Source organism: Pseudophryne corroboree, chromosome 1 (genome assembly GCF_028390025.1).
Source record: "Pseudophryne corroboree isolate aPseCor3 chromosome 1, aPseCor3.hap2, whole genome shotgun sequence".
Taxonomy (NCBI): Eukaryota; Metazoa; Chordata; class Amphibia; order Anura; family Myobatrachidae; genus Pseudophryne; species Pseudophryne corroboree.
This window is the reverse complement of record NC_086444.1, coordinates 463590602-463618290: the sequence shown is the minus strand read 5'-3', so window position 1 is coordinate 463618290 and position 27689 is coordinate 463590602. Positions and strand designations below refer to the sequence as shown.

At 42.0% G+C, this 27689-nt stretch overlaps 1 protein-coding gene across 8 annotated transcripts in view; it reads right to left on the bottom strand.

Annotated features, from left to right (window-relative positions):
- The window catches only part of SEMA4D (semaphorin 4D), a 182747-nt gene that overhangs the window by 94313 nt on the left and 60745 nt on the right, over nt 1-27689 (bottom strand). For 7 of the 8 annotated variants that reach the window (XM_063913699.1, XM_063913701.1, XM_063913700.1 and 4 more), the window contains 3 exons: nt 7904-7958; nt 3129-3401; nt 2340-2485 (listed from right to left, as the gene is read on the bottom strand). In XM_063913699.1, coding sequence (XP_063769769.1) covers nt 2340-2485; nt 3129-3240 — 258 coding nt within the window. In that variant the 5' untranslated portion in view covers nt 3241-3401; nt 7904-7958. The remainder of the gene's footprint in view (nt 1-2339; nt 2486-3128; nt 3402-7903; nt 7959-27689) is intronic. The other variant, XM_063913697.1, reaches the window with a different exon arrangement.

The following is a 27689-nucleotide window of genomic DNA, read 5'->3' as shown; positions in this document are numbered from 1 at the left end:
TGGCGAATCCACAACGCCCGCCTAGCCGACACTGCCATGGTAGCGTCCTATATCCTTCATTGCTTCCAGCATGTAGGCGGCAGCGTCCTTGATATTGCCTAACTTAAGGAGTATCTCATCTTTATCAATTGTGTCAATTTCTGATGACACGCTTTCTGACCATTTTTCAATAGCACGACTCACCCACGCGCAGGCAATAGTGGGCCTGAGCAGCGTACCATTGGCTACATAAATGGATTTCAATGTCGTTTCCATTTTACGGTCTGCCGGCTCCTTAAGTGAAGCCGTGCCAGGTGCAGGGAGAATTACCTTCTTTGTCAACCTGGAAAGTGCACTGTCTAACACCGGAGGCGATTCCCATTTTTTCCTGTCCTCAGCCGGGAAAGGGTAAGCTATCTGAATCCTTTTGTGAATCCGAAATTTCTTATCAGGATTCACCCACATCCCTTCAAAAAGAGAATTTAGTTCGTGTGAAGGAGGGAACGTGACTTTGGATCTCTTTTCCTTATAAAAATAAGCCTTCTTCTGAGGTACAGGAGTGGTTTCTGTAACATCCAACACGTCCCTTATAGCCACAATTGTATATTGTATACTTTTCGCCAATTTATGATCTCTCTCTCTGGAGTCACTGTCATCGACACAAGAATCAGAGTCCGTGTCGGTATCAGTGTTTACAACATTCGCAAATGGTCTCTTATGTGACCCAGAGGGGCCGCCTGCATAAGGAATAACAGAATCCTGAAAAATCACATCTTCCACAGATTTTCTCCAGCATGCAGCCTTAGATTCAGACTTATCTAATCTTTGGTTAATCAGATGCATACTGTCACGTATCTTTCACCCATGCAGGCTCTTGGTGTGCCAGCAGCGCCACCACATTACAAGTCTGTGTCCCTAAAATGGCTTCCTCCGGGGAGGAACTCCCTGCCTCAGACATGCCTCACACGTGTACAGCACTCTCACAGACACACTGGGACTTATTTGAGGACAGACCCACAGTAAAGTCTGACAGAGGAACACAGTATAGGAGTAGCCAGTTCACAATCCCAGCGCCAGTAATGAGTGTGAATACAGAATGCCCACAGCCAAACAGCGTTTTTATACAGTTAATCACACTATAAAATTGCACCACAACGCCCTGTGCCCCTCCAAATATCACCCTGTACTTGTCAGAAGTGGAGTAGAGGACCAGCGTGTTCTCTGCAGCCTGAGGAGAGAGAGAAAATGGCGCTGAGCATTGTGCTGGCTGCCTGAGGAAGAAGCTCCGGCCCCCGCAATGGCGCATCCTTACACTCAGTAATCACAGTAATATTTATACTGGCGGGGGTAGGGCTGTGCCAGCGGCACCTTATGCTCCCTGTTAGCCAGTTTTGAGGTATATTTTTGCTGCCCAGGGCACCCCCCCCCCCCCCCCCACCTCCCGCGCCCTGCAGTGCATGTGTGTGCGGGCAGCAATGGCGCGCTGCGCTCCCGCCAACCGTGCCGGATCTCAGCCGTCACTTGCTTGATAGAAGTTCATTCTTCTCATACTCACCTGTCTTCTGACTTCTGGCTCTGTGAGGGGGGTGACAGCGTGCTGTGGGAGTGAGCATCTAGACACGGCTAGCATTCAGTACCCTTCAGGAGCTAATGGTGTCCTGTCAGCAAGAAGCAGAGCCATGAAACTCTTTAGGAAGTTGGTTCTGCTCCTGCCCCCTCAGTCCTACGAAGCAGGGAGTCTGTTGCCAGCAGATCTCCCTGAAAATAAAAAACCTAACAAGTCTTTTCAGAGAAACTCAGTAGAGCTCCTCAGAGTGCATCCAGTCTGCCTGGGCACTTTTCTAAAACTGAGGTCTGGAGGAGGGGCACAGGGGGAGGAGCCAGTTCACACCCATTGAAAAGTCTTATGAGTGCCCATGGCTCCTGCGGATTCCGTCTATACCCCATGGTCTTGATGTCGTCCCCAGCATCCTCTAGGTCGTATGAGAAATACATAAAGTAATATTTTACCTCAAAGTTACTCTACTTACTGGGCTTTTTCTCACAGTGTAGGCACTAGATCCCTCGCCCACTGCGCCACAGAGTAGGTATTAGAACCCTCGCCCACTGCGCAAGAACTAGATCCCTCGCCCACTGTGCTACAGCGCAGGCACTAGATCCCTTGACCACAGCGCCAGAGTAGGCATTAGAACCCTCGCCCACTGCGCCACAGTGCAAGAACTAGATCCCTCACCCACTGTGCCACAGCGTAGGCACTAGGATCCCTTGCCCACAGCGCCACAGTGCAGGCACTACATATTTGTGGGCCCGTGTGTCTAGAAATACACAATAACATTCAAGAAAACAAAACAATTACTCACCTCATTCTGCTTCTCTGAAATATTCAGCGAATTTACTGCAAAAATGACTTCCCTAGCCCCAATGTATAGAACATCCTTCTGGTCACTTAGTAACAACATGGAATAATTAAACACTCCTTGCACTTGGAAACTAATTAGATTAATTTCTGTAAATACAAATGAAAAAAAACTTCATTTAGTCCTAAACCTTACATAAGATGAAAATGGTTTTTAGTGTACGTAGGAAAGTCAGCCTAACATATATGCATCTGGGCATATGTACACATATAAAATGTATCCAATAGAGGGACAAATAGGCAGACCTTACACACACGATGATTATAACTATAGAATAAATGTATATACTTTAATGTCTATTTGCAATGTTACCACTGACAACAATCAGTATGAAAATATGTAACTGAATTACATCCTAACACATGACTGGAAAAATAATATACATTTCTTTCTTAATAAATGTGTACAGTGTGACTACTCCCAAGATGGAACTCCTGTACTCTAGAGTATACAGATTGCATAAAATGTAGATAATAAAAGCTTAAGATAGCTTAACAGTTACCACAAGGAAGAGGTAGAGGTTAAATGTAATGAAGTATAGTAGGAATGTAGAAACTTGAAAGCTATAATTATGCATGGGAGTTACAAGAACAGCTGTGAGGGCAAGAGTGTACCAATCACAGTAAAAATTATACGTTTAAGAGGTGTCACATCACTGGGAAATCAGAGAAGCAGACAGATTATAAATGTGACTCATCTACCAAATAATCCAAGCAGCAAAGCGATCTTTACCTGTTTCTTGCCATGTGATCCTTGGCTCTGGAGCTTCAGCCCCCAGCACAAAATACAGGAGCACACAGAGTAAGTGTACAGCCATCTCAAACACCCTGCCACAGGAGAACATATCTGAAAATCCAGGATACAGTGCAACAATTGTGCTGAAGTGGCGGGGACAAATCGATCACAAGCACGTATGGTCGATCATCTCAAAGCAGAAGGCTCTGTCAGGCGACGTATGCCTCGATGTGACTCGCATGTGAACACCGCGCTTCTTTTATCCATCATCTGCGAAAGCAATAGAGGAAGTGCTTCATGAAGAAGTGTCAGGCTATTTCCTCTACGTATCCTCTCACAGACACAAACACACACTACTTTTTTTCTGATGCTACTCTACAGTATAGGCACTTTACGTTGGTATATCATTGCTATACTAAATTCCAGAAACCGGAGGAAACATGTCAAAGATTTTCAGAAATTAGTAAATGTCTGAAGACTTAGCCAAAGCAAAGGAAGGGATATAATTAATGTTTCAAAATAAATAAATAAATGCCTATACACTCAGTTCAGCTAAGGCTAGAACACCAGCATGCTTCTAGACAGCAGCCCATCACTTATCATTGATGGCATTTTAAAGATAAAGACAGCAATTGTAGCCAATGTATATAATATAGGCGTCTCTGCTCTCCGATATGTGCTGGTCTATCCAAATTATTGAGAAACAAATATTCCTCATATCATTTACGGAAGTTTTTTCATGCATCCTTATGTTCGATAAACTTCAAAGTGCACCTGGTGCCTACACACACACACACATTGAAGGCAGTCATTGTGTGTGCAACAGAAGTATTACACATGGAAAGGGTGCAGGTACTCCTCTGTAGTTACAAGTTGACACAAGACTTATGGGCCCTACACACTTCGTGATCCGCCGCCGGGGGGGGGGGGGGGGTTCTTCACTCCCCCTGTCACCCGGCTCCATAGCACTGCATGCTAATATGGACGAGATCGTCCATATTGGCCTGCATGCACAAGCGACAGGGCACCAGCGATAAATGAGCGCGGGGCCTCACATCGTTCATCGCTGGTGCCTCCACACTGAAAGATATGAACAGTATCTCGTTCATTAATGAACAAGATCGTTCATATCTTTCAGTATTATCGCCCAGTGTGTGGGGCCCATTACGGCTAGAGGCATTATCGCTTGGAGAGTGATAAAATGGAAAGTGATAAATGACCAGCCAACCAGCTCCTAACTGTCATTTTTAAAACAGGGCCTGTAACATGGCAATTAGGAGCAGATTGGCTGGTACTTTATCTCTCTCCATTTTATCACTCTGGACACGATGATGCATCTAGCCCTTATAGTAGATTTCTCATGCTAAATACTTATTTTATTCATTGCTGAAATAATTTAACGGATTCTCCTGTTTCTGGAACTAGTTGCAAGAATTAAAATGAGATAAAATAGAAAAAGTGCCAGTACTGTGTACTCCCTAGTACCGACACAAAAATACTATAAACCAAGAGTCTATTCATTCAGTAAATACTGTATACATAATGGATGCAGTCTACACAAAGGCTCCCTTCAACTAGGTGTAAATTACATACAGGATTTTTCGCTTGCTTGATAACCAGCACTTGCCCTCTGCTGCAGCTTGCATCCCATAATGAGTTCTACATAGGTCATTTATTATTTACAGTATTTACCTAATCACCACCTTTTGATCACTTAGTGCTGCAATTTAGTCACATCATCTGAATGTAAAGCAATTAATCAGATCATTTCACTATAAATAGAAGGAATGATGATTGTTTAACACATAAAAAGTTTCACATACGGTAATTATATGTTACCTAGCCAGTGATGGGTTCAACAGATTCATATCTACACACAGTTATTCCATGACTAGAGTCTTGATTTCACAAGACCATAACTAGAGCTCATCAGAACCGTGCTTTCACTAAAGTTACTGAAGATATGGTGAGGAGGCTTTACTTCTATGACATAAAGGCGTAAAATAAAAAATAAGAAAGATAAACAACCTAGTGCCACTATATATATATATATATATATATATATATATATATATATACATACACACACACACATACATATATATACATATACTCCTCCAATAATAGCACGGCACTCCAAGGGACTCGTCTCCAAAATTATTTATTCACGGTGTTAACATCAACATGTTTCGAGGCCGCAGCCTCTTCCTCAGGACTTACCGACAGACAAGAGATAGAGATAGAGATAGAGATAGAGATAGAGATATATATATATATATATATATATATATATATATATATATATATATATATATATATATATACACACACACACACACACACACACACACATGCATATATACTTCCCGTGCACTCAAACTTGTAAGGCCAATGCTGAAGGGTGGCCCTCTCTAGATATTTCCCTTTTTTCCCTTCATTAATTGCTATTTTTCCCCATATAAAGTCTTGTTGACCACAATTTCTGTTTTTAGGTTTGTTTGTTTTTTTTGCTTTTTAGGATTGTCTGCCCATATGCACTTAGCAAAACACCAGCTCCGTCATATTCATTGTTTCAGCCAGTTTTTTAAATCATATCTTGCAATACAATTATTTGAAAACAGACTTTACTGCCACCACCCACCAACGTCCAGCATGATCCCCCAGTTTGTGCTCCGTGGAATATGGTCCCATAATAAGCAATGTTTACCCTCATTCCTAATGCTACTCATCCTGTTCCCAGGTACGTAGTCTGTAAACAAGCAACCTGCACCATTCGGATTGCTAGCTCTACAGCTGACTCACCTACAGTGAAATTCTGCCTGGTAAAAACCACAATAGGTGAAGCAATCACACAAAACAGTCATGGTACAGATTGCTTCCCACAAGTTTGTACACATGGACACTAAAACCAGCATTAGTTAAAGGCATATCCAAAACCTTATACTTTGCTCACGCTTTTACTATAGCAAAAGAAGAGTTTCCTTAGTGCATCCCTGCAGTTAATGAGCAGTCCATTTTTGCAAGCATTAATACTTCTGGACAGTGAACTGATGTGAAGGAAATGATTCTCATTAAAGTTCTATACCAGTCCATTTGCGTACACAGTTTGCACCACTGGCATTAAAGCATGTTTAATAGACTGAGTGCACACAATAAATGCCTATTAGTTACCACTTTCTGGGAGCTTCAGTACAAAAAAAGGGAGTAGGAGTAAGGGAAAGGGGTGGCATGATCAGCCATGGTAAAATGTTTAAGGGATCATCTGAAGCAAACACCGTCTGGCTACCCACTGTGTCTTTCTGGGGGAGATTCTGGACTCTGTATCAGCAGTAATAAAATACGTTCTGCTTTTCCGGGAGAGAATAATTGCTGTTGAATGATCCAGTACAATTAAAATTTTGCTTTCGCTACTCTAAATATTAAGCAAATAATTTAAGTATGCAGTTTACCAGTGTGAACGAAATCTGGTACACGCATATTAAACACTAGCTGGGTGAGTTGGTCTTTGTTCTGTATTGCTAAGCAGGTCAACGTCTCACATTTCCCCAGCATCCATTTGGCAGGACGTTTATCATTCTCTCTACTGAACAATTGTACTCCGATACCAACAAGCACGATGAAACAAAGGCTGGCTAAATCTGGGCTGCCATCTCTCATACAGCCTGTTGCTAGGAAACCTTTCAGTTCTTAAGCAGCTTGTTGATGCTCATCATTTATTAAACTGCAAGCAGTGAGAGTGCAAGCAAAAATAAGTGTACCGCAAACACACATTAAAATAAGCTAATAGGAGCTGAAAAATATCACTCATACAGTTTATGACACCAACAGAAAAAGAGAATTAAACCAAAAATGCAAATGCACAAAGCAATTAGAAACAATCCACCATAATAAATCAGATTACAGACTTTACACAGGATATATTCTCTCAACCAACCAGAACAGGTTCTGTGCTAAACAAAACCAAAAATGAAATTAAATCAAAAATTAATATTACTAAGAATTATACAGGAACAAAAAATTAAATTAGATTTTTTTTTCCCTATGGTCTTTAATATAGTAGAATTGTGGCAAAACTACAACAAAAATTGAATAAAGTATAGTTTTAGAATGCTATATTATATAAGACTAAGGGGAACACTTACTAAGCAGTGATAAGAGCGGAGAAGTGAGCCAGTGGAGAAGTTGCCCCATCAACCAATCAGCAGCTCTTTATCATTTTATAGTATGCAAATTATAGATGTTACTTCAGTGCTGATTGGTTGCCATGGGCAACTTCTCCACTGGCTCACTTCTCCACTCTTATCACTGCTTAGTAAATGTCCCCCTAAAGCCCGGTACACACTGGGCAATAATGAAATGCCGGCGATGAACAATTATATCGTTGTACGATATAGCAGTCAACGATATAGCGCATACACACTGAACATTATCGTTCAACGATAACAAACAGTGACATCACTGCCGGCATTCCCAAACATGCAGCTCAGATCGACATTGACGGGTTAAACTGCATGTCTGCTCAATATTGGTGACCGCTGAATGACGTGTGGGAGCGGGTATCATTCACCAATATTGCCCCACACACACTGGACCATATATGCCTAAAAAATAAACGATAACGACATAATGCAGAGACATCCAAAAGGAGGTCTACATATCATATGTGGATCTAAAAGCCTTGTGCATGACATTTAGCCAGCAGTCATCAAACCTACATACAGCAGACTTATACTGTTTATTGCATTATTTTATTATGAAGTGGACAATCCTACTTGTTAGTTTGTACATCTCGGTTGTGATGCAGAGGTTCTTGTGTCTTTTCCCGTCCTGCAAAAGGAAAAACAAACAAGAACATATGTTTTGAATTCAACTTTGTAACAGCAAACTTTGCAGTTATGCCATAAGACATAAAAGGGAAATAATTCAGCGACAGGTCATGTTTAGGCGCAGGTTTCTTAAGTACCTGATAGAACTAACATAGCTGTGTTACATGTCTTGGGGAGATGCCAAAAAATAATCTGTGCCGGGAGCTAGAGTTCAGAGTGGCATAGATACAATACATACCTAAAGGGCCTCTTAAATAGATTCTGTGCTTAACAGCTTGTTTTCTTTGATGTAATGCTTTTATAGATGGAAACTATGTCAATGTGTTTAGGATAATTGAACCCATTAAGTTCAGAGATGCAATTGGCATTGGGGAAGTACAAAGTCAGGTCCATAGGATCAAAAGTCATTAGTACAAATAATATACAAGGTTGTAATCCGTACATCTTCCCTAGCTAATACACCAGAAATAGAATCAGTACGTCTACCTTTGGTGTGAAACATTCGAAATAATGGTGAACTGCATCTTATTCCCTCCTGTAATACACTTCTTGCAACATTATTTTGAGCACCAAATGTTACTGAGCTAGTTGCATCATCGCTTGGAGAGTGATAAAATGGAGAGAGAAAAGGTACCAGCTAGTCCGTTCCTAACTGTCATTTTTCAATCAGGGCCATGTGACATGGCAGTTAGGAGCCGATTGGCTAGTACTTTATCTCTCTCCATACGATGATGCAACTAACCCATTGTCCGAAAAAGGCTGGTGTTTAAAAGTTCCCATCAGACATCATAGCACCAATCCCATACGGTCAAACAGAAGAGCACCAAAGGCAGCATCTATAGAGCACCATAGTAAAGTAGTACAGGTTGAGTATCCCTTATCCAAAATGCTTGGGACCAGAGGTATTTTGGATATCGGATTTTTCCGTATTTTGGAATAATTAGATACCATAATGAGATATCATGGCAATGAGACCTAAATTTAAGCACAGAATGCATTTATGTTTTATATGCACCTTATACACACAGCCTGAAGGTCATTTTAGCAAATATTTTTTATAACTTTGTGCATTAAACAAAGTGTGTCTACATTCACACAATTCATTTATGTTTCATATACACCTTATATACACAGTCTGAAGGTCATTTAATACAATATTTTTAATAACTGTGTGTATTAAACAAAGTTTGTGTACATTGAGCCATCAGAAAACAAAAGTTTCACTATCTCAGTCTCGCTCAAAAAAGTCCGTATTTCGGAATATTCCGTATTTCGGATATTTGGATATGGGATACTCAAACTGTACTACATGTTAGCACACTTCAGCAACACCGCACAGAACAATTACACATTGGGCCACTACATACCAACAAAGAAGCAATCATACAGTAGGTACTGAGGGCACTAAGGGCCTGATTCGGATATAGTTAGAGGTCTGTGCATGCTCAAGACATATTCTGCACATGTGCTCAAAGGGTCCTGCAATATCGCTCGCAACCCACCCCCACACCCCACGCCCCCTTAGCCACAGCATGATTGACATATTTGCAGTGTTTGGAGGGATAGCAACCACTGGATGCACACTTCCTGTACCTGGCTGTCCGGATCCTGTGGCCAGCCTCAGTAAGCTTCGGCTTACGCAGACTGCATGTGGTCTGCCACCATCATGTGTCACGACCAATGGTCGCGATGGTGATCAGATGTTCCAGATGCATGCAGGAGGTGTCCATCTCCTACAGATGCCTCCTGCTGCATGTGTATTTTATTTGTACGGAATTGCACAGCGGCTTCCCTGAGGCCCTAAGTGAGCTCTTTATTATTAACCAAGGTGAAATGAAAGAACTTTGTTTTATTGCAAAAATGTTATGGCAAAAGGAGATATACTTGCTTAGTTAAAATGTTGTTAATAAAAATCTTCAGTAATTTTAGCCTGGTTTAAATTCAATAATGGGCCCTACACAATAGGCGATAACACTGAACAATATGAACGTTCTTGTTCATTAATGAACGAGAACTCGTTCATATCTTTCAGTGTGTTGGCACCAACGATGAATGATGCGCGGCCCCGCGCTCAATCATCGTTGGTGCCAGGTCGCTTATACATGCAGGCCAATATGGACAATCTCGTCCATATTAGCATGCATTGCTATGGGGCCGGGTGACGAGGGGAGTGAAGAAACTTCACTCCCACCACATCGCCGTATGTGTAGGGCAATTAAGATTTATACAGAGAGCTCTATATTAAAAAAAAAAAAAAAAAAAGTAGCAAGAAGTTACACCCCCATTAAAATGACGTTCCAGGTCATAAAACACTTCTTGTTGATTTTACAGCATAGTACTGCAGAAAGTGGGATATTTCATCACACCTAACGCTATACAAATGAGCAGTCCCTGTGTAAGAGGTGAAGGGCTACGCAGCCTGAGCAGGAAAACGTATCTCTAACACTGGCCAACAAGTACACACAAAGGGGAGGACACATGGAGAGCTCTTCTGTCAGATGCCTCACCTTTACATTTTTTTAAATAAATACTGTACAGAAGCCGCTTGCTTTTAGCCATTTTTAGCTTTAAATTTGCATTCTTTTATACACTGTTCTAGAAGGAAGTTATCTTGTTAATGACAAACATGCAGAAATGACTATGTAAATGCATCTCGTGTTATAATGCACTAACAAGATGAATGTACATTAGCAACTGTGTTAATGCACATCACATGTAGTCTAAAATAAGACAAGTGTTCAAAACAATATAACAAAATGCAAGTAAAACATACCAAAGGAATATTCTTGCTTTAGTACACAAAGGCTTCTCATACCCTTCTCACACCAGCACCCTAAATCACAGGGTTTTTTTTGAGCGTGAATGCCCATCAATCTGGGATTTAGGTAGGTCTGAATGCACACGACCAAGGACCAAGTCCTAGGTCCGCGACCCTGCTCCAGATCTGAGTTATGGAGCAGAAACCTGGGAATATGCCGGCATGCTAGACCAGGCACATTCCCAGGTCCGATGTCTGAAAGGAGTATGAGTCAGAAAAAGATTTTCTTTATAAGTATTACAGCATTTACTATGATAGTATAAAACCTACTAGTGTGCAGTAACACCCAGTTGCATACTTCCAGAGAACCTAGAGGCTGAAAGATTACATACATTAAAATAGAACATTAGGTCACAAATGATCTGAAAGAGAGCAGCACTCGCATGCTTTGCTCTGTAGCAATTAATCGATTGACAGTGACACTGCACAAGTGGAATGGATGTTTCTTAGCAACTAATCAGCCTTGCGTAAAGATTTTATTGATTGGTCCTTGTAAAGTGCACTGTGGTCAATGGGTGACATTACATTTAATGCAGGACAGTCGGATAGATGTGAAAATACCCATGAAAAGGCTGATACCTGTTATATGCCACCAGGGAAATGCCCAGTGACAGTTCTGAGGCTACTACAGTGTTGTATCTGACTTGCACAATCATCTCGTGACAGGTTTTCTTTAGCCTAGTTATTTCAGCAATAGAACGTAATGACTACACATCGCTTTTGTGGCATGTGACCATACTTACAAAACATGAAAACCCTGCTAGAAACCTGGATACCCGTATGTGTTGGTTTCACTTACATAAATACATGCCTGTGTCATTAAATATGCATATATCATAATTTATACAAGTGAAAAACCTAATAGATTATATGGGCATCCATCATTTAGAATCCACAATTGTTGCATTACATAAATCCGAAACGAGTCCTTGTTTTACCATTGCGAGTGTTTTGTAGACTGGCACCAAATATGGTATGCTGTGTTTGAGATGTGGTCTGACAACTGATCTACACAGCAGTAATGTGCTTGACATCACGTTCAACTGTGCCAGTTTTGGAGAATCCCAGGATTTTATTAGTATACTGTCTAATTAATCTATTCCCATATCTGATTTCCTCAGGTTGTATCCCAGCTAACAGGTAAGCAGCATCCCAGCTAGCACTGACTAAGTGCACAAAACTTAATTACGTCGCAAGAAGCTTAATCTATTCATTTCATGCTAGACCTCCTAATATCTTGTTGCAAAATCATTTGCACAATCCTCTTTTGCATTTAAACCCATATATTTTAGAGTCATCTGCAAATGCAAACATCTTATTGCAGATTCACCTACAAGGTTATAAATAACAAATAAAAAGAACACAAAGCCGTACAGTTCCTCATTAAACAACCTAGAGCCTAGGCCCTATACAGAAATCAGCTTGAAATGCATTTTTCAAAAAGTTTTGAGATGAGAACCATACTAATATGTGATCAACTATAGAAGTGGTCATAGCAATTTAGTATGACAGCTGCTTTATTCTAATAGAAATTGCATGTGTGTATGGAGATCTCCTGCAATTTCCTTATGTCCCCATTTCAATTTCAGTGAAGGAAGACTCTTAAGGGGGGTACACACGGAGAGATCCGTGCTTAAAATCTAAGCAATCTTGCTAGATTGCTTAGATTTTAAGCACGGATCTGCCGTGTGTATGCCCTCCAGCGATAGCGATGCGCAGCCCCGCGCATCGCTATCGCCGATGCTAGATTGAGCTGCATGCAGGCTCAATCTAGCGGGTCGCTCACTTCACCGTTGTGTGAAGTGAGCGGCCCCCCGTCGGCTTTCTCCCTCGCTCAGCACATCGCGCTGTGCTGAGCGGGGAGAGAGATGTGTGCTGAGCGGTCTGTGTTAAGATCGCTCAGCACACATCTCTCCCGTCAGTACCCCCCTATAGGGGTCTATTTACTAAGCCTTGGATGGAGATACATCAGACAGAGATAACGCTCCAGCCAATCGGCTCCTAACTGTCATTTTTCAAACCCACCCTGTGACATGGCAGTTAGGAGCAGATTGGAAGGGACTTTATCTCCGTCCACTTTATCTCCATCCAAGGCTTAGTAAATAGACCTCTTAATAAGGAAGTGGGATATACAATGTCAGGTGGGAAAAGTATAGGGCATCATCACATAATACTGCAGAGATGGAAGCGATGCAAATGCCCAGAGGCATGCTGTACACTGTGCGAGAGAATCTGAGGAAAACAAACCACAACAGTAAAACGCACCATATACAATGGGTCTGACATTTAATCATTAAAGGGTCATTTTGCTTCCAGTACAATGACTATTTAATGCTAGAGGTTTCAGCAGAAAAAGGAGAAAGGATTGCTGTAACACACACAGACACACTTCTCCTTATTAGTATATTTTATTACAGAGAAATAAAAAGGTCCAGTCAAAATTAAATGCCACAAGTTATTTTTCAACTACACTACAAATTCATATTATTATTGCAAGAATGGGAGTGACACTGAGCAGTGGCACAGGGTTAAAGGATTTATTTAGTAAGCAAAAATCGGCATTAGAAAAAATTACAGCTTTTTGCTTTGTCATTTTCACCTCTTTACTTTTTTAAAAGCCAGGACAGCCCTTGCGCCAAAAGGGTAGTCCCGCCAAAAGAGTTCACATCTTTCGTATTAGCAAAAGACGTTTGCATGCTCAATACATGTGCTAAACAGCTTCTGTGACGTCCGACTGATGCTGATCGGGAACCAGTCAGGAGAGCGGTGAAAAGCAGAAGAAAACGCCTGGAGATTGCATTGTTTCGCAAAAAAATGATGAGGAGCTTAGCTTCTCTCACCCGTATAAATAACATTCTTCAGTAGCCCCCATTAAAACCTATAGGGCTGCAGGCTCAGAACGGAGATACAAAAAAGGCAGATAAGTCTGATTTCTTCGCAAGTTCAAGTAACTTAATAATTAGAAACCAAAAAAAACATTGTTTTGTTAGTTTATTAAATAGACCACTTAGGCCTTTGCTGATACACATAAATTTCAATCAGCTTGCTAAAGCAAGCCTCCCGCTACTCCCACAGGTCAGGCGATCAGAGTAGCTTTATCTGCCAAGGGCTTGAGTAGAAGATTTTATTTTGCAGAACCCAACAGAGTTGGGGATTTGAAAGTAACAATGACTTAATAGGAGCCAAGGGGCGCTGAGGAAGAGAGAAGTGAGACAGTGAGTTTAGCGTAGAAAGAGATAAATAGCACAGTAGAGCAAACAGAAGTGGCGGACAGAACGAGAGAGAATATTTTAACAGGGAAGTGAGAAAGGAAGTACAGAAGATAGAGAAGAACCTTAGGGGTAAATTTACTAAGGTGGGATTTTTCTTTTAGAACTGGTGATGTCACCCATAGCAGCCAATCAGACTCCATTATCTTCTAGAAGAAGTTAGATTAATGTTAAGTAATCTGATTGGTTGCTATGAGCAACTTCACCAGTTCGGAAAAAAAACAACAACAAAAAACTCCCACCTTAGTAAATTTACCCCTTACCCCAAAATCACATCTCCATTATTAAGAGAAAAGTGCACAGAAATCACAGATGTGTCTCCCTTTTATCCTCCCTGCAAAATTCCGGCACCACCCAATAAGACTGTCCACAAGTTATCCAGGGCCGGTGCAAGGTTTCTCCACACCCTAGGCAAAACTTCACCTTACTGTCCCATACCGCCACCAATACCCACTTCCCAGACCTTCAGATGAAAGTGGGCCATATCTGTCCCACAGCCCCCACTTGCATTAAGTACAGCAAGGCTATTTCTTTCAGAGACATCCTCAATTTAATGATAAGGAGACTCAGTGGTGTGGTGTGTGGTGTGCGTCTTCCCCCCCCCCCCCCCCCCCCCCCTCCTCCCAAATGGCAAATAGAGTGGGCCACGGACCAAACACCGGCAACCACAAAACCTGGGGGGTCACTACAATAACATTGAGAAACCATAGGGCATGAGCGAATCAATTACACAATTTACTTTACCGACAAAAACTGGTCTGTGTAGACATATGACCCAGCTAGCTTTATTGCTTTTGCAGTTTGGTAAACAGGATAAGCTATACAAGTATGAAGCATTGTACTACTATTTATAACAGAAATGGTCAGCAGAAGGGGAGATATATTTGTATCTAAAATATTGAAGTAACATTTTTCACAGAATTAGTCAGACAGCAGAAGGAGGTGACAGTCTGTTTCACTAATTAGCTACACATGATATGATGGTTCAGTACTTTGCCCAGTATTTTTAAAAAGGAGTCAGACATATCTGGAGGCAAGGTGAAAGCTGCAGAAAACAGACTACGGCTGCAAGCTGAAAATCATTAACAAAAAAACAAACCAAAAACACAACAACCCACATTCCTAATCACACATTTACAGATATGTACATATAGCTTTACAAAAGGTCACATAAAAACTGGATTGGAACCTTCAGACAATGACTGTAGGAAGCTGCAATGCCATACACAGCAAGTCACATCGGGTGGCAAAAAATTATATTTTTAACAGCAACATTTCAAGATAGTAGAAAGAGGAAACTTTTTGAAAATTACGCTCCACAAATCTACTTGCCTTTAGTCAAATTTCACTGCAACAACATCTTTATACACCACCATAAAATAAAAGATCGCTAGTTTTACCAAGAGGGTTGTTGCAAAACTGTATAACAGAAATAGGGAGGGGACTGTACATAGGCTAATATAACAGCCTACACTTTAGTTGGCGTTCTGCCCAATAGTCGTGACTACTACCAAAACCCTGTATGTTGGCTTTGATGTAAGAGTCTCAAGATTGCCTCATGCCGGTAAAAGACTGGACTGTATAAACGTATCAGTTGATCAGATGACGTAGAGCTCAGAATTAACTTTGTCAAATCCAGGAACCAAGTGGCTCTTAGCACAAAGGTGGTTCAAAAATAATTCCCCTCCTTGATTGACTATATGAGTCAACAAAGACTAAATTAAAGCTGCACTACCACAAAGTGAAATGTGGCTGAGCTGGGGCTGCCTCTTTCCACCCCAGCCAGAACCCCAGTTATTTTTCCCCGGGCTCCTCTATCTTTCATATAGCCCTATCTGAAAATAGGGAGAGGTTGATTTGGGAGACCAATCACAAGCCTCAATTAAAAGATTATGGCTTGTGATTGGTCATCACATTCAAACAACCCTCCCCTTCAATTGTGTTTTAAGTTAATTTGCTGGTTTTGGGAATCTGACTGTGGGGAGGCACTGCTCTACTACCTTAGGTGGTTGTGCAGCTATGAAATAAACATAATTTATGTAATAAATATATATATATATATATTTTTTTTTTTTTTTCAGAGTCAAGCAGCTGCATCATGGTAATAACTATGCTACTGGCACATTTGCTACATTGCTTTCTGTCCATTAGTATCATTCCAGGTTTTTCCCATTGATGCAGGGAGTATTTTACTTTCTCAGCGCTTGACTGACTGCATGATCAGCAAGTTAAAGGGAAACACAAGAGATAAATAGCATTCTGAAATCAGGTCTTTGAAGAAACCAACAAGAAATAAGAAAGATGCCAGGGAAGAAGGAGTAGGATTAAGTTAGCCTAATCCATCAACAGGCCAAGAAGGAAAGTGTTCCATTTCAGTGCAAACATGCTTTACACAATCTTGCTCTGAAAACAGCAACTGCAGGCTATGCTCTTGCAGCAGGCTCTTTCAACACATTTCTAATGCTGAAAATAAACACGCACACAAATCAACAGAAATTTTACCGCGTCCGAGGTCAGTGACATTATACAGTAAACAGGTGGTGCGCAGCATGTGACATATCCTGGGTACAACAGGAAGTTAATTCACATACATGGTTAAAAAGGTCTGTCCCAAAAAGCATACAACCTAATTATGTAGATGGAGGCATTTACAGACAGATAGGTACAGTAATATGGCACAAGCCAAAGTGATACTAAGGCTGCATTAAACAAGCTGCTATGGTTCTAGTGTTAGCTGCTAACAGTTTTAGTATCAGCTGTGTCAAAGTCAGAAAAATGTCTTAATGCACACTGCCATATTTGCACCGCACACTGGTCCGTGCTGCGCATGCGTACGCTCTCCCGTGGAAGCGCATACCCGCAATAGCGTGCACTCGCACGCGCAGTATGCGCATTTACGGTAGAGTTTATGTGATCGTAGCGTGCGACTCATTCGTTACAAAAGTTCACAATTAATGTCGTTTATAGATCATGTTCCCCTCAATAGTTTCTGTAAGTTTGGTTTAGATAGAATGTCCCTGAGCGGAGGAATCCCTCTTTGTATTGTACGAAGGGTCTAACAGGAGTCATACAGCAGTATTTGGTACCCATCGGAAGAGTATTTAATTAGCAATATTCCGGTGTTGGTTTGGAGCGTATTAATCGCTCGTGCGAATAGTTATGAACATAAGAAGTTTTATGTCCATTTCTATTATTTACCCATACTCAGGTATGCGGCGGGAAACCCAGTTTCCCACCCACCTGAGCCGTTTAAACTCAGCACAGCCCACCTGTATGAATCAACCTATGACCTTTGGTTACAGTACAGGGCCGAATTCCTGTGTCCAATAAACTGAAGGATTGTAGGACCAGGAGATTGCATTGTGTGTGGGGCATAAATAGGCAGGCCGACCACATCCAGCTCTCACTCTCTCATCAACGGTTATCTGCTGATAATCGGGAGCTGGATATCGAGGCGCAGGCGATCATACCCTTTGTGCGTAAGTTCTCTCCGTAATCATTGTCTTTCTGTGAGCCAATTCCTCTCTCTCCCTCTGTGTCTATTTCTCTCTCTCTATTTTCTCTTCTCTCTCGTAACTCCCCTAGACTAAACTTTATAGTATTGTATTGTATTGTGTTAGGCCAGGATAGTATTGTAGTTTATCCCTTAGTTAGGTGTTTGGTTAGGAAGTCTTTGTTATATTGTAGTGTATCATTTGTACTGTGTTACTCTTTTACAAGTATACTAGATATAATACAGATAATAGGCTTTGGAACCCTAAAACAGTATCTGTGTATTTACTATAGTGTTAAGTGTTCACTTGAGCGTCGGTGACGCTCAAACAGCTTTGTAGGTAGTCAGGCTACACAAAGTTGCATTTACACCCTGTACTCACATTAAAGGTATTCTGTGTGTTTCGTCGGTATAAGGTTTAATATCAAGGTATAGTGTTGTGAGCGTCTGCATCGCTGGTGACCTCCTCGTGGTCTCGAGTGTATGCTACGCCATAGCGAATCTTTCCCCTAGACATAACCAATAACGTGTCCTGTGATCGCTGGGCCGTGAGCGAACGTGACGCTTGAGCGTCTCGCCTACGGCTGAGCGATCGTTACGCAAATAGCGTACCATTACGGTATTTCTTAAGTAAACAGCGTACAGTGTTCTTAGCTTCATAAGGGTTGTTTATACGACATAGGAATTTAGCATTGTCAATTGGGGACTCGTCCGATCCTTTTCACATCTGCACTAGGTAGATCAGCAGACATTATCCCCCAGCAAAAGGGTGGGAGGTTGTCTCGCAGTTGCTGACGGGATAAGCGTCTGCTTCACTTAGGTAAAGAGTGCTGAAGGAATCCGGTAACCGGAAGTAAGAACAAAACGCTTGTCTTTTAAAAACTGTTTATTTGTCTTTTGTCTTGCGTACGCACGCATATATCTGCATTTCTGTTCCATTTTTCGTATATCACTATTCCTGTTTGCCAAATTTTATAGTTGATAGAAAGTGCTAAAAGGAGATTTGCTGTTATTTAATAAATAGAGGTAATAGTTAAAGAATAGAACAACACACGGCTTGTCCGAGAGACGAGGCAGCCAGTGTGCAGTGTGGATTGCGGTAGATGATCAGGGATCATCTACATTGATAAAATATATATTGTGTTACGGTGGATCCTTTGCATTGCGTACACGTGTCGCTAACAAAGACTAGCGTACGCAATCCGAAAGGCAGACGCACGCAGCGTACATTACGCAACGTAGCGTCTGGTTACGCCCACGTAGCTCAAGTTGTGATAAAGTTGAATTAGCGCAAAAGCGATAAGTAGCGCAAAAGCGATAAGTGGCGCAAAGGCGATAAGTAACGCACAGCGGTAGATAACGCGACGCGGTAAATAACGCAAATCTATTTTTGGAAAATCTGAAATTTAGTTTAACAGATCCTGCTCCTAATTGGTAACACTCTTGGCCTGAAGACAATTTCTGCGCAGAAATAGATATAGAAACAAAAGTGTACATGTGTTGAGTGAGTGTGTTTTGTATACAAAAGTTTATATAACTTTAAGGTGGAACCAAAAGGAAAGTCGGGTACTCGTTAAGGAACATACGTGTAAGTGACATATACGGTGGCCAGGGAGGCATCTCTGGTTAAATAATATTTGAGCATTAGAGTATAGCGGACCATAAGGTAACAAGACCAGGAGGTCATAAGGTAACAAGACCAGGAGGTCATAAGGAACAAGACCAGGAGGTCATAAGGTAAAAAGGTCCGCTATAAAAGTCCAGTGGCACAACGCCTGGGGTGTTGGTGCAGAACCCATATAGGCCATACAAGCTCTGGTTGAAGGAATCGCAGCCGGAAACATCGATTCCATTGATCTTTCAGTACATGACAAATAGTGCTCGTGTACTGAACGATTGGACCGCACGTAATTGTGTGCAGTAGTTAGTAATCTGACCTAAATACCATTAGAGTAAAGTGGTCACAAACGCTATTTGTACATTCTGACGTGATTTGTGTAATTTTTTATTTTTTTGGGAAGGGAAGTTCGCTGGTCACTCAGGAACTATCCAACAACCGATACTTGCTGGGGACTGGTAGGTCCAGCACGCCCCAGTAAGTAAAGGTTCACAGGGGCCCTGGGTTGGGTACCACAGCTCTGGTTTACAGTGATTGCGGCATAGGCCAACGTGGGCGAGAAGTAAGTGGGGTACTTGATAAACCACCACCGCCGGCCTGCCCAAGGACATCTTGGTTTGTTTGTAAGGGTGCGCTGAAAGCCTTGATATTCAAGGAGGAATAAGCAACGCCTGCAGATTATGGGGGCCATTTGTTCCGGTAGGGGGCGTTCAACCCAGGTTCAGGTTGATTCAGAGAACCGATCCATCGGGTCGGCACGATATGTGATGTGTAAGAAATATGGAAATCACGCTGAAGTTTTTTGTGATGAATGGGAGAGAATGACTGTACAAGACAGGGACAAGTTCCCAAGAATAGGTAGCTTCAGTCCAGAGGTGTTACAAAATTTAAGGAGGAGGATAAGTCTCATTGAACCAACGAAGAGACAAGATAAACATTATGAATATTTACAGTTATGGCAACAGGAAAGTGAATTACAAAGAGAGTCTATTGACTTTTCTGACTCTTATCTTGAGAGGAGAGACATGGCATCGGGAGAGGAGTTGATTGCGGAGAGAAAAGCACAAGGGTGGAACAATAAAAACGCTCTTAGCAACTGTAATATAGATTATAAGAATAAGTGTAATAAATGTAACAATGATTATTGTAATACTGTTGAATGTACAACTATTAACCTGTGCCAGTTGCACCCCATGTCAAACCTCCCTCAGGAATACAAACAAGACAGTGAGCCCAGAACGATGTCAGCACCTCTTCCAACAACCATCACAGAAGCCATCCAGGTGGACACGACCAAATGGGTAAAGGCAATAATCGAACCCCCTAACGGAGGGTCAGGTGAGGTCGTGTCCACAGGTACGTACAATGTTTCATATCACGCACAAACAGATGTACCCCATATTGTAAGGCCAACACAAGATGATGGAACTGAGCTCAATCTGGCCAGGGTGATCTCAGTCCCCAATGGGAAGACTGACGATCAGGGAATCATTCCCGTCAAGGACAGTGCAATGCGCTGTCTCTTGTCCCGGACCGAATTGAGATCAATTGTGTCTGAATTTCCTGATCCTAGGAAAAATCTAGCCAAATGTCAAAGGTTTATAAAAGAACTAGGAAACGCCACAGAACCCACCAACAAAGAGTGGCGGACAGTGCTGAGGGCATGTTTGCCCTCCAGGGTTGACCCTGAAAAGTTCATTGCTGATTGTAAATTAAACACAGAGGTACCTTGTACGGAGGAACACAATCAGGAATGTATTAGGCAGATTAACCGACAGTTAGGAATATATTTCCCAGCTGCTGTCAAGTGGAATGAAATTTTCTCCATAAGACAAAACGAAAGGGAAAATGTTTCTAATTATTTCAATCGAGCACTGCAAATAATGGCTGGAAACACTGGGATCACAGACATCAAGACAAATGCACAACATAGAGGAATAGCGGTTAAGGTATTAATGAATGGTTTAAAAGATGAATTAAAAACAAGGGTACAGACCACCAACCCAAACTGGAGAGATATCTCGGTGACTGCACTAAGAGAGGCCGTCATCAATCAGGATCAGAATATCACCAGATACAGAGAGTCACAAAGAGATAAGTTAATGGCAGCGAAAATACAGGCCCAAACCACAAGACCACCCCAACAAAAGCCCCACACCCCTGCGAGAAATCCAGATATGGTAGTCTGTTACCATTGTCATAGAAAGGGACACATTGCAAGAGATTGTAGATCACGAGAAAGACAACACCATAATCATAAAATCCAAGGAACCAGGGAAGTACAGGGGAAACGATTGATGATGATGAGCATCCGAGCGTTTGAGGAGGCATCAAATCAGCCAAGACCCCATTTCACTGACACCTGGAGGAAGCCCAGGATTTGTTACCATTGTAGGAGAGAAGGGCATTATGCCCACAACTGCAACAGCCCACATAAAGTTAGACCCCCTAGACCAAGAAATGAGCAAAGTTACAACATACACCATTATAATCAGGGATCATATAGGAAGAATTTTGGGCCACACCCATAAAATATAGTCAAGAAAGGTGATCATTAGGACTGATGGTAAGCCTGAGGTAACGATTAATAAAGTGGGAGGTCATTCACTAAAGACACAGGGATGACCAGGTGAAACGTTGTAAATGTATTTGTGAAAAATGTTTTTTTCTCTCTCTCTCTCTCTATCCCCATCTATGACGAGTATTGAAAGATCGCTGGATGGGAAGGAATATTGCATCACCAGAATGTTCGTTTGGAAGACTGAGAGACAGCACCTTTTGAGAGGACAGCAGAACAAGAAGAACAACAAGACGAGAGAACTTATTATCGTAACAAGTTCTCTCCCCCTCAGACGGTTTTCTTATACCCCCTTTACAAACTTCTTCTTTTCTCCTCCCGTAAGATGGACTTGCCCCAAGAGACTGTGATATGGATTTTTCCGTTAACCATGATGTTGACCAGAGCAGTCTGTTTCGGTGAGAGTACCAGTGAGGTCGAGAAAGGATCCAGAAAGGTCCTGAGGACTGAGACGGAGGTGTAAATTTCCAATAGCAACCCAATCACCAAGCAAAGGCGAGTACCGGGCACGATCTAACCACCCTGTTATCTGTAAACATTTTCTTTGAAGGATTGTTAGTTTAAGAAGAAAGACCGTATCTGTAGGCTCTGTAACAAGAATGCCAATCCAGTCTTAATAACCATATGGACCGGCATCCATTGAGTGACTATCACTCTCTAGTGGGTAGCGTATTAAACCAAACAGATTGTTGGGTATGCTCTCAAGTACCTCAGGGTCACAGCAAATCAGGGCTAGTACCATTTCCTTTAACGTTAGGGGAGGTACTTGAGCTAAGTGGTGGGAGACCGGTGGACCGGAGGTTTAATATCTCCAGCCCTCCTAGTTTGAAGCTCCACCAATACCATGTGGATAGGTCCCTCTTATGTTTTAACATCTCCAATCCTAGAAAACCGGGAAATTGGGAAGTGTCATGGAGCAACCTTACCATGACCTTTTCACACAGAGCAGATAGAATGCCTACAGATACAGAGCTTGTACGCCACATAGCCAGTAGAGGAAAATCTTTCCGGTATAGGTATACCTTAGGAAATAGAATTACTAAAGTTGGAGAGGTATCACCAGGATACTGTGCACATATCGTACAAACCGATACAGGTATTAGACAGATGGAAGAATTAGGGTCAGGAGATTTCACCTGGAAGGTTTGTAACATGGTCATGTCCTTCTCCGTCCCTTATGTTCTCCCCGATGATGCATATTTCATATGCGGGAGAAAGGCGTACAAGTGGCTTGCCCCAAACTCTGAAGGATTGTGTTATATTGGAAAAGTATTGCCTGAAGTGATGACTGTAACACATGACAAAATGAAGGACATACACCGTGGTGCCCAAGCTCCTTATACTCACACTCACTACGAGCACCTTGTTAAAAGACAACTGTCAGAAAGGTTAGAGCATCCGGCCTCTGATCTTATCCATGAATCCACCGGGATTCAGGTTCTGGTAGCGTTAGATTTCACTCGTACCGCTCGAGGAGTGATGAATTATAAATACATTTCCGCACTCGCCAATTTGTTAGACAATATCACTGAAATGTATGATGACACGTTTAGATACACTGGAAGAGAACTTCAAGCGTATAAAACAGAACTAGTTCAGCATAGGATGGTTCTTAATTACCTTACAGCAGTAACAGGCGGATATTGTGTTACATTGGCAACACAGTACGGCATAAAGTGTTGCACGTACATCACAAATAGTACCGAGGATCCGGTAGAGGTCATAGACCAAAAGATGGATGATATTCTGCAATTAAAGTGGGAATTTCGTCGGAAACACAATCTCACCCTTGCTGCTGTAGGTAATGAGCTGACTGGTTGGGTGTCATGGTTGAACCCGCGAAATTGGTTCTCCGGTTTGGGAGAATGGGCTCAAGGAATCATAATGGATGTTGGAAAGTTTCTCCTGTGTATCTTAGGTGTCGTTATATCTATTGGATTGATATTTAGATGCGGGCAGGCTTTGATGAGGTGTAAACAAAGTACGAAAGTGATGAGCTTGAGGAGTGAGGAAACTGTAATTAACCTGGATTTGATTTATGACCCAATGCTAGAAACCATGACGTAATGATGTAATGAGTATACGGTCCGTCTTTCACCCATTTCTATGTTTTCCTCCGAGGTACAAAGACCCACGTAGACGAAGGACCTGATGAGCCAAGGGGCCGACAACGGAAAGATGGAAAGAAGAAGAGCAGACGACCTGATATACAAGATTTTATGGACAATGCCATGGGTACCCCAGTTTCCCTAGGAACTTTAAAATCACGCTAGCCCAACATTTTTTGTAAATCCATGGACGTTGTTTGCTTTACTCACGATTTATGAGCAAAAGCACAAAGAAGAAGACTGCAATCAAACGACACCAATCAAGACCTCAATCGACGAACGTACATTAACCTGACATAGAATATCATTGCATTTTTCGTAAGTGTTCTTTATCTTCATCTCTGCAACCCTCAGGTAATAACACACATAGTCGATAGGGAATACAGGCACAGATAGCAGCAACCACATACCCCCCCCAATTCATGTATCATCAACTAAAATGTGCATCCCCATTGTGTTACAACCACAGCCGAAATGAGCTCGGTAGAGTTTGACAGCCCATCCACAGACCTGTACCACAGGATAAGAAGGAATTCAAATGTATACTTCGCAATACCTCGAAGCTTGATCTACCACACGTACGGCACGATGATACATGACCCTCCAAACATGGACTCATACACACATGCTTCTGCTTTCTCACTAGGTCATACCCTCTTCACACCTACTCCATTCTTCTTCCTTTCCCCACCATGGAAATCAATTAACCCCTGACTTACATTTTTCTCCTTAAATATTTTGTGGCAGTTATTATTGACTGCCAAAGGGTGGACTGTCAAAGTCAGAAAAATGTCTTAATGCACACTGCCATATTTGCACCGCACACTGGTCCGTGCTGCGCATGCGTACGCTCTCCCGTGGAAGCGCATACCCGCAATAGCGTGCACTCGCACGCGCAGTATGCGCATTTACGGTAGAGTTTATGTGATCGTAGCGTGCGACTCATTCGTTACAAAAGTTCACAATTAATGTCGTTTATAGATCATGTTCCCCTCAATAGTTTCTGTAAGTTTGGTTTAGATAGAATGTCCCTGAGCGGAGGAATCCCTCTTTGTATTGTACGAAGGGTCTAACAGGAGTCATACAGCAGTATTTGGTACCCATCGGAAGAGTATTTAATTAGCAATATTCCGGTGTTGGTTTGGAGCGTATTAATCGCTCGTGCGAATAGTTATGAACATAAGAAGTTTTATGTCCATTTCTATTATTTACCCATACTCAGGTATGCGGCGGGAAACCCAGTTTCCCACCCACCTGAGCCGTTTAAACTCAGCACAGCCCACCTGTATGAATCAACCTATGACCTTTGGTTACAGTACAGGGCCGAATTCCTGTGTCCAATAAACTGAAGGATTGTAGGACCAGGAGATTGCATTGTGTGTGGGGCATAAATAGGCAGGCCGACCACATCCAGCTCTCACTCTCTCATCAACGGTTATCTGCTGATAATCGGGAGCTGGATATCGAGGCGCAGGCGATCATACCCTTTGTGCGTAAGTTCTCTCCGTAATCATTGTCTTTCTGTGAGCCAATTCCTCTCTCTCCCTCTGTGTCTATTTCTCTCTCTCTATTTTCTCTTCTCTCTCGTAACTCCCCTAGACTAAACTTTATAGTATTGTATTGTATTGTGTTAGGCCAGGATAGTATTGTAGTTTATCCCTTAGTTAGGTGTTTGGTTAGGAAGTCTTTGTTATATTGTAGTGTATCATTTGTACTGTGTTACTCTTTTACAAGTATACTAGATATAATACAGATAATAGGCTTTGGAACCCTAAAACAGTATCTGTGTATTTACTATAGTGTTAAGTGTTCACTTGAGCGTCGGTGACGCTCAAACAGCTTTGTAGGTAGTCAGGCTACACAAAGTTGCATTTACACCCTGTACTCACATTAAAGGTATTCTGTGTGTTTCGTCGGTATAAGGTTTAATATCAAGGTATAGTGTTGTGAGCGTCTGCATCGCTGGTGACCTCCTCGTGGTCTCGAGTGTATGCTACGCCATAGCGAATCTTTCCCCTAGACATAACCAATAACGTGTCCTGTGATCGCTGGGCCGTGAGCGAACGTGACGCTTGAGCGTCTCGCCTACGGCTGAGCGATCGTTACGCAAATAGCGTACCATTACGGTATTTCTTAAGTAAACAGCGTACAGTGTTCTTAGCTTCATAAGGGTTGTTTATACGACATAGGAATTTAGCATTGTCAGCTGTTACAGGTAACATGTGCAGAGAGGCAACCCAATGAAGTGGAGGAGAGAGGAGAGCCCCATACTAAAGAAAGGGTAGCGCCCCTGGCTTAGTATATCTCCATGAGTGAAGCCCATGTTTGAAAGAGGTGAAGGGAGGGAGGGTTGGTTCACTGCAGTGTCGCCCCCTAGGAAAAGTGCATTCATACTGTTCGGATGGAGGGGGTCCTGGTTGAACAATAGGGAAGGAGCCTCTAGTAAAAAAGAGATTGAGCCCCTTTCATAGGAGAGAACTACTCCATGTTAAGTAAAAATGTAATATAATATGTGTATGTGAGACTAGGGTGGCAAATGTATCAAATCATTCAAGGAAGAGGAGGAGTTTCACATAATCAGCATCTAGCTAGCATTATTAAGTGCATTTTTATACAAATAAATAAAAGCAGATTGGTTGCTATGGGCAACTCCTCCACTGGCTCATCTTTCTACTCTTTAGGTTTAATACATCTCCCGCAGTATGAAATAACCTTAAAGTTGTTATATTCCGCACTTGACTGTCACACATTAACTCAACTCCCCAAGCGAAAGGGGGGTATTTAAAGGAGCATTGTGTGTCGTCGGGAATAGCCATGATGCCTGGCTGCACACATCAGCCGTATACAGAACGGCTGACACTACAAGGTTTGCAATGCAACCATTCTTTGCTCCGAACTTGAATTCACCCCAGAGTTAATAATAAGGACACCCCAAGTAACTAACACTGAACAAGACCATGGAAGCAAGTTTAATCCAGTACAGATAAAATAGATTCAGTTATGATGGAGTTTTGTAATAGCACTAGAAATCTATCATGCAGAGATGTGTTACATAGAGGTAGATGTATGAAGCAGTTATAATAGTGGAGAAGTGTGCCAGTGAAGGAGTGTGCCATGGCAACCAATCAGCTGCTACATACAATGGTTACTTCAAAGTTGATTGGTTGCCATGGCACACTTCTCCATTTTTATCTTTTTATCATTGCTTCATACATCTACCCCAAGGTGATGCTTGCCCCTCTCATCCATAACACTAATAGTAAATCCCTAAATAAAAAGCCTTATCACAATGGGCTCGATTCAATTCAAAACGGATTGAACAACATCGGGAGGGAGCTCTCGGTGCTATGCAATGCAGCGTCCCAGATAGGATGCGAGAAGAAATCAGCGTTGTGGCGGGCACTTTAGAATGAGATACTCTGTTTAGTCCGCGAGAACCGGACTTCCCCAACCTGACAGCACATAGAATTGAATAGCAGAGGGTGCTAATTCCAGCACTATACGAGTAGAGACATTGCACATGGCAACCAATCAGCTGCTCTGTATACTTTAATATTATAAATGTTATGTCAATGCTGATTGGTTGCCATGGGCAACTTCTCCACTTGCATCACTGCTTAGTACATCTCACCCTTTGTCTGAAAGGGGTTTAATTGATGAATCACAAAATTGTCAAAATGGGCCTGGGTGCTAAGATTTCTTTCACCGTTGAATTGTTATGGAGTACTTCTATGATGCATTGATTCATGCTGTTCAATCAAACAGAGGCTATTCTGCTGGGGTGTGGATCATTAGGTCGACCAATATTAGATCTACAGTCACTAGGCCGACATGGTAAAAAGGTTCAA